The 12,756-nt window shown below is 28.8% G+C and overlaps 1 protein-coding gene across 1 annotated transcript; it reads left to right on the plus strand.

Moving 5' to 3' along the window:
- Positions 1 to 10,292: 10,292 nt before the first annotated feature.
- Positions 10,293 to 12,277, plus strand: LOC123210607 (cinnamoyl-CoA reductase 1-like). Its single transcript, XM_044629069.1, has 5 exons — positions 10,293 to 10,497; positions 10,618 to 10,778; positions 11,200 to 11,382; positions 11,508 to 11,860; positions 11,954 to 12,277. The coding sequence occupies exons 1-5, from the start codon at positions 10,362 to 10,364 to the stop codon at positions 12,117 to 12,119; spliced, it is 999 nt and encodes a 332-aa protein (XP_044485004.1). The 5' UTR covers positions 10,293 to 10,361; the 3' UTR covers positions 12,120 to 12,277.
- The last annotated feature ends 479 nt before the right edge of the window (positions 12,278 to 12,756 follow it).

Below are 12,756 nucleotides of genomic sequence, written 5' to 3' on the forward strand. Positions count from 1 at the left end.
AACTTGTCAAAGTCAAGCACGACAGAAAGGTTACGAAAGGTGGGGTAGTTCCGGTGGACGAAGCTGACTGACTATGCTTAATTAAATCTTTGTCCATATATTTAATTTATTTCTTTATTTATTATGCCCACGTTTTGAAGCATTTTCCACGTCACATCTTTCACTATTATTTTGTCCAAGGGAACATTTTTGTTTTTACAAACACAATTTGAATACTACATTTTTTTATATGTGCATGTGCTCTATATTTTTTATTTTTCAGTGTCTATTGTAGATGGGTATTTTTTTTTTGTTAAGTAAATATATATTTGAGCAAAGTTAGCATTTTTTAAATAATTGGTAGTCTAACTCTAAAGTCTAAACTAAAGTTAAGAATATTTAAATCCGATTTGAAATTGTGCTCAAAGCAAAATTTGATATTTGGTCAACAGGAATTGGGGGGACTTTAATAATGAAAAATAAGAGAGTGGCATCATGAAGAAGCCATTCTTGGGTGTGAAACACAGCTTGCTTTGGTCCACAGCCGCATTTGCCTTGTGCCAGAGGGTAGAACACTAAATATTTAACTCATTTTAATTAAAATTTAATGAGTGTTAAACGTCATTAAAGAGATTAGACCCAGCTAGTCTTTTCTGTTAACACTGATCAACATGACATTAACCCTTTCACATTCTTCTTCTTCTGCCATCGTATTTTTTCTTTTACAATAATTAGAAATCAAAACTTCAAATATTACATCATATCGGTATAGTAAATCTCAGAGCAAGAGATAACTGCTCAAGAGAAAGAAAAAAAAAAAATACATATTTCACGTGGTAGACATACTACAGTTTAATCTATTACTCAGTCAATTTCCAGACTCTGAAACATCTTTTCTTATTTATTTTTCATTTGCTGGGCGGTGACGGTGAGGTCATACGAATGAGATCATTCTCTTCATCAGAAAATCACATAATTTTTTTTTATTTTTTCTAATTTGATCTTCGCTGGAGTTTTAGTTTGCATTTGTGATTCAAAAATAATAAAACCCTAAAAAAGTCAGAAACCTACTCTTGGAAATTAGAAGAGAATTGAAGATTCATATTCATGGTTGGTTGCGTTGAATCTGTAAAATTCGGCCTCTGGCACACGAGTTCTGGTTCATGAATATTTAAAATTTGATGTCTATATCCAATTAATTAAAAGACCGAATATGTAAACGATGACCAAATTATTCTTCTGAATAATCCAATATGGACTTTTCCAACTTCTCAATGTCAAGGCTGTTTAGCAACTTGCTGCATGACTTCAAGTGTTGGACAAATTTAATTAGTGGGGTCATTCATCTGGCTTATGCCCTGATTGGTTGAATTTGAACGTTGAAACACGAGGTTTGATTTCAAGCGGACCTGAAGGCCTTGTATGAATTACTCAACGTAGATTCCAAGGGATATTATTTTGTCTGGTACGGGAAAATTAAGGTAAATATTTTTAAACTATTTAATTATATTTATAAAATTTTAATTTATTTAATATTATAATTATAAATTTACTAATTAAATTTTAAAATTTATCTATCTAATCAAGATTCCTCAGTTAAAAAAAAATATATATATATACTTTTATACCACTTCTTCTAAATATAGGCAGTGTAAATGAATAGTAAAAAAAGTGAACGAGCCTTGAAAAAGTAAAAAAGTAAATAAAAATAAAATCAAATTTCTGGTTAGATTGAGTTGTTTAATCTGAAAAATGAAATGCCTTGGTCTTTACAGCTTGGAATACTGGAAAAGTGATTGAGCAAAACTTTGACACGCTTCTTTTTAATAACAACATTTAATTTTTCTTGGTAGGCCCTTCCGCCCTCCCCCCCTGCCTGCCAGCCAGGCTATTTATTTTCTTGCCAACATTTTGCATACCCAATTTTGAAACTCTGACATTCCTAGTACTACCTATGCTTATAATCTATTATAAGCCTATTTCCTTTAACCTTTTGTTTTATCCAACATACGGGTATCTTTGTATTAAAATATGGATAGCAAAAAAAAAATTTCCAAAGTCTTTCCCATACTTTAAAAATTCATGGATAATTATTATATGGTATTTTTCAACTCACAAGTATTATACACGAGAAGTAATTTTCTGTAAAAATGATAATTAAGAATTTAAATGGCATATAAAAATCTTATTAACAAGTCCCAATAAATAAATTTACAATATATATTAAATTGAAATAAATGAAGCTTAAACGAAAAGATTTTCAGAATATTTTAGGCACCGATATGATAATTGGTTGGTTTGATTGGGCGGCGGTGTACTGTAAAGAGACATGAAAAGAATGAATCTCTTATCTTTTAAAAAGACGCATTTTGTCAAAATAAAGCTTCCATGTGACACAAAGATTCAAGTTTTCCATTCTTGACTTCAACTATTCGGTAGCTTGGGTCCCTTCGTTAGGAGAATCGTGTCCATGAACGTGAGAAATAAGCATAAAATCAAAGAAAGATACAGATTATCCAACAGAAGATTTGACTTCACAAGGACTTGAGAGATTCTTGTCATCTTATGTCGGCCAGGCATACTATTTTTCTTATTTAATTTTTTAAAAACGTTTCTTTTTTAAAATTAATTTTCTGCAACTTTAATAAGAAAATACATAATATTTTTTATAATTATTCAACCCACCCTTTTAAACCGCCCACAAGGGGTGGTTTAGTTGGTAAAAAATGTGGGTTTTTAAATAAAAAATTTGGGTTTAAGTCTTGATATTATATTAAGTAAATTCAATTATTATATTTAGAGTTTAATCTATTTGATATAATTGATTTCACTTTAAAATGATAATTTAATTTAGGGCAAAATTTTTTTCGTTAAAAAAAGAACCTCTTAAAAGGAAACTATGCATGCTAATTAAAGTAATTAATATAACAACTTAGTTTTATTTGTGTTTTAAAAGGTTAAGTTTACTGCCTAATGGTGGCTTAACTTCACCAACCAGAACTGAATTTTGTATAGATGAATTTTCTCGCCTAAATTAATGTTATATAAAAAAACGGTTATCAGCTGATGAAATATAACCAAATTACTAATTTTTTTTTGTTAGGAAAAGAAAAAGAAAAAGAAATTCCTGTGTGGAATAATCAGGGAAGAAGAAAAAGTGTAGAGGTGGAGCCAAAATGATGCAATGCATGACATCATCATAAAATTATAGGTCGTAAATTTCAAATTTCATGAATCATGTTGCCTACTTTCCACAGTTGGATAATATTTTGAAAATATATTATTTAAAAAATTATTGATTATAAATAATTATTATATTTAATAAAATTTGATAGATAAAAATAATAATTATGTTTAATTAAAATTAATAAAAGAATATTAATATATTAGTTTATTTAAATAGTAATATATATAATTATTTAAAAATATTTTTTTATAATACTTATTATATTAATTAAAAATAAAATTACCCTTATCTTACAAATTTAATAAATAAAAATATAATTATCTTTTATATTACTTAACAAATCATTTTTTATAATAAAAAATTATTTGAATCTTATATTATTTATACACTAAATTTAGTAATATAAATAATAAAATAATATTATTAAAATAAATCACTTTCATCTTTGACTTAGATCATTTAGTAACGTCTTAATTATTTCAATTTCATCCCACCGTTAATACATCCATTCCCCGTCATCAACACTACTATTATTAATTTTAGGAAATTTAAAAAGTATTAGTTTTATCAAATTTAACCAATAATAATAATTGTTTAGTTACATTTAAAAAATATTTATAAAATTTTACGTAAACTGTTTTATAACTTATTATGAGTTATTTTATTTTTAAATTTACTTAAAGGGTTAAAATTTTGAAAATGTCATTTGTTTTTCTGTACTTTATATTACAATCTAAACAATTTCATCAGATAGTAACCAAAAAAGATTCCATCTTCAGAAAGTGTAGTCAAGCAAATTTCAAAGAAGTATAAATTATCTAAAAATTAACTATAGCCGAAATTTGAACAGCGAAGACCACCTGCGTGTCCCTCAAAAACAGTACATACATGTATTTGTATATATTGTACTTGTGTTTCACATGTCTAAATTTGTTTATCTTCTTCATTACATGTGCCCACGTTGACATCATGAAAAGCCCACGTTTTTGCAAATATTTAGTTTCTGTTTATCGATGAATTGAATGAAGCTCACTGTGTAAAGATTAATTGAATCTTTCGCTTGCTAATGTTTCCACGTTTTAAATTGGAGATCCTGCATCAACCTGATGAAATTATTTATTCTGTAATATAAAATAATAAAAACATGTTTCTTCTGTTCTGATTAAAAAGGAATATTTATTATTAAGATAATATTATACATATTTATTTTTAAATAAATACATAAATAAATATATAAGTAATATATTATTATATAATTAAATATTATTTTATTTTTAATTTAACATCACTTAATCATTTAATAATATATACCAAATATATATATGTATTTGTATATTTAAAATAAATATACATATATTGTTAACTTATAGTTGTGCATTGAATCGAATGAAAATGTATCTTCTGTTCTGATTAAAGGAACTATTTATTTTCATCTGGGCTGGGCATTCTTCTAAGCGAAAATTTTGGGTAAATTGGATAAGACAGTGTGGGTTGGGTTGGAGGTAATTACTTCATGTGTTCACCTGGCTGTGGCTGGTTTTACAAAGCCCTAAAACTCTATGTTATTGGTAAGAATTTTAAATAATCACATAACTGGGCATTATAATTTATAAAAGATGAAATATTTTCATACATAGTCAAATTTAATAATTTCTTTCTCCACATTTTCACATTTCAGGGTTCGTTTTGTGCTGCTTTTTATTTTTTTTCTTACTGTTTGGTTCCCCGGGATGCGTGACAGCAAAGACTGCTTTGGGTGGCCGTTTGCTTCCCTTTTTGATTGATTTGAAGTTTGTTTGCTGAGAAAACGTGGGAAAATATACTAGCTTTTCCCTTTCATTTACTTTTTGTTCTTGTTTTTCGTTTTTATTTTGTTTACGTGACGTGGGGTTTTCATTTTGTTGAATATGCTAATTTTACTTAGCTCAAACGTTCAATTTGTTTTATTTTCCTTCAGTTTCTCGGCAGCTGAACGAAGTTGGTATTTTAATCATTCTGCACTTTTCATATGAATCATGTTTATATTACATTCAGTTTGTATTGTTCTTTTGAAAGTTTCAGTCCAGCAGCCTTCTCTTTTGATTCGTGGCTTATGAGTCATTACGTGTTTTTAAAGAGCAATTTTTCACCACTTTCAAATGCTATAATTCAGTCAATATAAAATATTATTAAAAATTATAATAACAATAATAAAAAAATTATTTTTATGAGAGTCTAATTGGAGAAGACAATTAATAAATCTTTTATTATTAAATTATTAAAAAGGCCAAATGACTATTTCCCACCCAAGGTTTGATTTTTTCTCAAGTTTCTATCCTTTAACTATGAAAACACCAAACACCCACCTATGACCGATTAAATTTAACAAAACTCTAACGGTGGTAAGGGTAAAATTGTTATTTTCTCTATAATATTAAAAATAAACTAAAATAGAATCTATTTTACCCCCCTAAACTTTAAAAACTAAAATTTTCCCCCAGCCTAAGTTTTAAAAAATTACAGTTTCACCCTAGGGTTTCGTTTTGAAATCTCCGACAACATCTCCGGCTCCATTGCCGACGATCTCTCCCTCCCGAAGCATCCTCTCCTTCCGGCGATCTCTTTTCTCTCATTTGGACGCCCCATCGGAGTCGGAGAAGCCGTGGAAGATGAAGAACTTCGTTGGGGAAGACGAAGTTCGTCTTCCCAATCGTCGTCGTCTTCATCTTCCAACAACGATGACGACAACTGCGATCATTGTTGTCTTCATCTTCATCTAGGAAGACGATTTCTCTTCCCAGACGACTTTTCTCTGCGTCGGATGTATAGTGCAAGAGTTGAGGAGGGCTGTCGGTGGAAGAGAAACCGTCGAGAGAGGAAGACGGCTGGTGATGACGTCGGAGAAAGTGAAAGGGTTTGGAAATAAACCCTAGGGGGGGAAATGCGATATTTTCAAACTTAGCTTAGGAAAAATATGTTAGTTTTTAAACTTTTAGGGGGGAAAATGAGATTAAATTTACCACCGTTAGGGTTTTGTTAAATCTAACCGGCCATGGGTGGGTGTTTGGTGTTTCCATAATTAAAGGGTGGAAACTTGGGAAAACATCAAACCTTGGGTGGGAAATAGTTATTTGGCCTATTAAAAAATTTATTAATTGTCTTCCAGGATTAGTTTCATCTGGTGTGGCCTTTTTTCCAGGATTCGTTTTATTTCTTCTGGTGCAGGTCTTCCTGCCGCACAATTCGGTCTACGATTGAGAGAGGAGCTGTGAAATCCACCAAGAGGAGAGCCGCTAAAATGAAGATGAAAAGGGCAATGACTTAGAGGAGATCCGACAAAGATAATGTGCCAACGGAAAGAAGGAGAGCGGCGACAGAGAAGATTGGTCTGTAGCTGGTTCTCTAAAGTAACCCGAGATGAATCCTATAAATGGGGGTGGAAATAGTTACAAAAGAGAAACTTAAAAAGTATAAAATTTGAGAATGAAAAAAAAAAATCATTTTTTTAAATTAAAAATATGAAAGTAGAGAAAAAATTATCAATTTTTATAATTAAGGTAATAGAAAGGATAAAATTTTAGTTTTTTTATAATATAGTGATTAAATAATATTTTTATTTAATAAAAATTAAATGATAGAGAAGTATTTAAATTTTTTAAATTTAATAGATGAAAGTTTTAAAATGGATTAAACTTTGGGTGGGAATAAGTGTTTTGGCCTAAAAATATTAACATCACAATATTACTTATAGATTTTTAAATATTAAAATTATCAAATTTAAATGAATTATAAAAACATAGTCCCTTTCAAATTTGAACGGAATAACTTATTGTTTTATATAAAAAAGGGGGTTTATTTTAGAAAGACCGAATGCTTGAGGAAACAACAAAGTGCAAACATTTAGGGCTTATTAAAAAAAAACAAAACAACCAATAATAAGAGGGATGCATAATTCAATTTAAATCGTAAAACTAAATCGAATCTTTTAAAAATTATGGTTTAGTTTGTAAAACAATTCAGTTTAGGTTAGAACTTTTAAAACCGTTTTTCAGTTCGGATTATAATTTGAATGATTTCAAACCGAATCAAATCGTAAATCGTATATATATAAAAACTATATTTGACAAAATATTTCAGTAAACAATTAGGTGTATAATTTGTTTTTTCATATTTATTTTGTTATCTTCTGTACATATATATTATGTGTGTGTATATATATATATATATATGATATTTTAGAAAACTATAATTCAATTAATTTTATTAAATAATATATATTTATATATATAAATGAATGATTTTAAAATATTTAAACTATAGTGATCGAATCATGTATTGTATTATATATTAAAAACCCAATTTATCATATTGTGTATCATATTGTATGATACACTTTTTAAAAAATTAAAATATATAATTGAGTAATAAAATATATAATTGAGATGCCATTATTTGAAAAATAATTACAAACACCTTTAACATTTTAAAAATTTTCATATACACCCCTAATGCATTATCATCTTTTCTTAAAAAAATATATTATTCCATATAGTTAATATGCATTATATCATATGATACATATTGTAGAATATAATATGTTTATCATATCATATTAATTCGATACACTTTATGATATGTATCATTTTTCATTTATATCGGATCATATAATAGGATACAATATGTATCATGTATTATATGATACTGATAATTATAGTTTAAACCATAATTCAAACCAGACCAAACCATATTTTTTCAGTTTAGTTTAATTTAGTTTAGTTTGAAACCTAAAATGGTTTGGTTTGATTTAAAAAATTTTCAAATTATTTTTTTAATTTGGTTTAAAAAATCTCGCAAACCATATTAAATCAGATCATGCACACTTTTACTACTCATTTATTAATTCATAATTTCTTAGGAAAGGTTCTCATTGTATATGGATGTATGTTTAGAATTACATGATGGCCCAAAAAAATTGACCAATGTGATAATTTCTTTTTAAAATATAGGCCATAAGGCTTATTCCCATCTACGTTTTAGTTCATTGGCAAAGTCTCATCAGATAATTTTAAAAAAATCTAAATATTCATCTTTCATCAAAATTTATAAACGTTTTTTTGGTTAATTTAATTGTAAATTATTAATTTATTTATTTTACGACAAAAATATACTCATAAATTGGTACCCCCTTCTCTCATTTGTCAAACAAAAAATTAAATTAATTCACAACCTTAACAGTGTCTTCACTTTTCAGTCCAATCAAAAAAATATTTTCGCAATACCCAAACACTAATTTAGTTTAATTTAGAATAGCACATATTAAAGATTAAAAGTTTTACCATTAAATGTAACAAATGAGATTTTGTTAATAGACTTGACCGTAGGCGAAAACAAGCCTTTTGGCCTTGAACACAAGAGATAAAGACCGTGTCGTGGAGAATTTTTGAAATTTTAGTACAAAATTTAATATCATATAAATTATCATAATTTTTTATTCTATATATTGAAAAGATTCTAGATTGAGATGTTCTGTCACGATTTAGCTCACCAACCAAAGTCTTCTAGTAGGAAAGTTTTGACTTAAGAAACTTGTAATTCCAACTTCTAATACCTAACCATAACCCATTCCATTCGCAATGAATTTTAAATTTTAACACCAAAACTCGATTCATGTGAACAGGATACTAACTTCTTGACCTATCTTTCGTTTGATTTTCAACTCTGTACTAACAATTCATGACTTCTGGGTCTAAGTTTTTACTTGTCACTCAATTTTCCAATTTCTTCCCCAACGTACAATCAAAACCAAGTTAGTCTTTTGTATTAATTATATGAAAAGAATCAATTAATTTCCCATACTGTAGTGCAGTGTTTACACTATCAATTCATCCCCAACAACCCCCCCATTTTGGGTGTAACTTCAAGTTCAGAATTTCCTCATATTATTATAAAAGTTTATTCCATATGGTAGTAAGACTATATCCAAACCTTTCAAATTATTATTGGAATGATTTTTATCAAAACAAAAATCATTACGTAATTGTAATGCCCTTACTTTTAACTCTGATGTACTGTTATAATTATTAAGCGTGAGAAATTATAAAACTATGTTTATCCATTTTAAATATATAAATAGATATATATTTAATATATGTTATCAAGTGATTGAATAATTTTAGATTAAAAATAAAGTAAATATGTATAACATTGCTCATTTTGAATAAAATTATGCGTATATATTTTTGATATATAAATAGATACATAAATGATATATTATTATATGATTAGATAATTTTAAATTAAAAATAAATTAATATTTAATCATATAATGATAAATTATATTTATATTTTCTATCATAATTTTCTAGAGGTCAATCGATTTTTTTTTACCCTTATTTTTTATAATCTATTTTTTCGCCTATCAAAGTCATAAACTAGTTGTAACAACCATAAAATATTTTTGTCACTTTGTACAATATATAATATATTTAATATCACTTATAATATGATAATATTAACAAATTGTATTTTTACCCTAACTACTTAATATTTTTTCTACCATTTCTGATTAACCCAGCCTCAACCTCTCCTTTTCTCCGCCGTGGCTTTTTGCCAATATTTCTTCTTATTCCATCTAGAGTTTCAACACAGAGCACCAAAATTAAGCTCCCTAAAAACATATTGTCATCTAACAAGAGAATTGCAATTTATTCATTCGGCGGTGCAATTATATGTGTAATAACGTTTAGTTGAGGATTTAAGAACAATTTCCGACAAATAAATCAAGTAATAATGACTTAAAATTTTAATTTAAATTTAGATACAAAATTTTTTGTCAAGATTATTATGCAATCTAATGAATATGATAAAAAAAAAAATTGTAATTAGTCCTAAACCATTGTAATGTAACGAATTCATTGCCAAAAAAAAGTATAAAAAATATCATTAATTATTTAATTTATTAATGTTAACAGTTTAATTTTATTATAATTTTGGAACGTAATTCTAATCATGAAAAGGTCTTACCTTCTTGACCCCTGAAAATTGACTTACTAAAAAGTATAAATGAGAAAAAACCTTAGAAAAAAAAAAGGGTTATATTTCAACACGTTAGCTTTACTAACCCTAAAAAATCTTATAAATGTAACATGCACTTGCCCATCTCGATTGTCTCGTTCCAAACAAAAACTCCCACAGCACAAAAAATACATAAGAAAATATGCCGTCTGCTAATAACTCTCCAGTTTCCGGCCATATTGTTTGTGTTACTGGCGCCGGTGGCTTCATTGCTTCTTGGATTGTTAAGCTTCTTCTTGAGAAAGGATACACTGTCAAAGGGACTGTTAGGAATCCTGGTAACTGTTAATACATTCATTTTCAAGTATTAATTCATGATTATTTTATTTTCTCGGTGAACTTGTTTTCTTGGGAAATTCTGAAAGATTGTGTTATTATCATGCGTGTTAATGTTACAGATGACCCAAAGAATGATCATTTGAGGGATCTTGAAGGAGCAAAAGAAAGATTAATCTTGTGTAGAGCTGATCTTCTTGATTATGAAGGTCTTAAAGAAGCCATTCGAGGGTGTGACGGTGTTTTCCATACTGCCTCGCCTGTGAGCGTGTCCGACGTTCAGGTGAGTTCTTTATCTTTGTTTTGCTTGTTTCTCGTCTCGTCTCTGTCCTTCATCCTTACTATCTTATCTATTTTTTCAGAGTATAATTTTATTATACGATAAAAATTTCGAATAATTTTGAAATTTTAGATATAATAGTTTGAAATTCTACGTCACAAGGTCTTGTAACAAGTCTTACATATGATGTTAGTAGTCTTTGCTCTTTTCATTATCATTTTGGATATAAAAATTTCTGAAACATACTTTTTAATATTTAATATAACGATTGCGATACAGTGCATTAAAAAAAAAAAAAGAATGTGAAAATTTGATATGCATAGGACGGCAGAATGAAAAGGTAAGAACAAAAGATGAAATCGGTAAATCTATTGACTTGGTTTTCGTAATGTTGATTTTGACTAAGTTATTTCTTATCATGAAGGATAATGTGGAGCCGGCGGTGCTTGGAACAAAAAACGTGATTTTGGCTGCCGCCGATGCAAAAGTCCACCGTCTAGTGTTCACATCAACAATTGGTGCTGTTTACATGAACCCCCATCGAAGCTCTGATGTCGTCGTTGATGAGTCCTGCTGGAGCGATCTTGATTACTGCAAGAACACTAAGGTAAATATATATTTGAATAATATATATCCGGCAGGTGACATGATTATTTACTTTTTATCTGATTTCAAAATCAATCCATCAGAAGAGAGAGCTGACATGTTGATATCCATATTTTTGTTTTGCAGAATTGGTATTGCTATGGAAAAACTGTGGCAGAGCAGGTGGCGTGGGAGGAGACGAAGAAGAGAGGGCTGGATCTGGTGGTGGTGAATCCATCTCTGGTGCTCGGACCGCTGCTGCAATCAACAATCAATGCTAGCATTATTCACATTCTCAAGTATTTAAATGGATCAGCCAAGACTTATGCTAATTCAGTTCAGGCATATGTGCACGTTAAGGATGTGGCACTTGCCCATATTCTTGTTTACGAGACTCCGGCCGCCTCCGGCAGATACCTCTGTGCCGAAAGCATGCTTCACCGCAGCGAAGTGGTGGAGATTCTTGCCAAGTTCTTCCCTGAACATCCCGTCCCCACCAAGTAAGTTATTATAGCAAATCTTGTAAATTATTTTGTTGCTTAAAATTTAAATTGAAATTATATTTAATGATACATAATGGTGAAACATTGCAGGTGTTCAGATGAGAAGAACCCAAGAGTGAAACCCTACAAGTTCTCAAACAAGAAGCTGAAAGATCTAGGGTTGGAGTTTACACCGGCGAAGCAATGCTTATACGATGCCGTTAAAAGTCTCCAAGAGAAGGGTCACCTTCCTGTCCCTCCAACTTCAAGAGATTAGGAAAGGATTCTCAAATGAACAATCATCATCATCATTAAAAAACTAGAAAAAGAATCAAGAAATAATCAGCATTAACATATAAATTAAAGTTAACGGTTTATACTTCCATGGATAATTGAATATCTAATATTTATGAAAGTTAATCTTCGAAACTATAATTTTCATACTTCGATTTCTTCCCATTCTGCTGGAGTTCCTTAAATATACAGTTTTAAAATCAGTTTTTAGTAAACTGATTTCCTTTCTCTAATATGATTAAATACATAGATGATATATTAATATATGATTACTTTGTTTATAATTAAATATTATTTTATACTAATTTATATAATGATATATCATAAATATATATAGCAAATTATATATTCAAATGATAAATTTATCACCCAATGTCATACTTCAAAAAGTTTAAATATAAAATATTAGTTCATATAGATCTTGTAGGACACAAAAGGAAATTTAGGTGTTAAATTTTGTACGTGCTCCTTCGCCGTCCAATTAATATAAATTGTCTCTGTTTCAACTTTCAACCTCCCAGGGCCAATTCTTCTTTAATTTTCGTTTGTTTTAAGAGGAGAATTATGTGATCCAATTTATCACAAGTGTCCTGTTCCATCAATGTATTAAATTTTGCATG

Source organism: Mangifera indica, chromosome 3 (assembly GCF_011075055.1).
Source record: "Mangifera indica cultivar Alphonso chromosome 3, CATAS_Mindica_2.1, whole genome shotgun sequence".
Taxonomy (NCBI): Eukaryota; Viridiplantae; Streptophyta; class Magnoliopsida; order Sapindales; family Anacardiaceae; genus Mangifera; species Mangifera indica.

Bases quoted from the DNA above. Each gene is read 5' to 3' on its own strand.
- LOC123210607 (XM_044629069.1), top strand. From the start codon at position 10,362: ATGCCGTCTGCTAATAACTCTCCAGTTTCCGGCCATATTGTTTGTGTT. The intron at 10,779-11,199 runs GTGAGTTCTTTA...CTTATCATGAAG, and splicing joins TGAGCGTGTCCGACGTTCAG to GATAATGTGGAGCCGGCGGT. The intron at 11,861-11,953 runs GTAAGTTATTAT...GAAACATTGCAG, and splicing joins GAACATCCCGTCCCCACCAA to GTGTTCAGATGAGAAGAACC.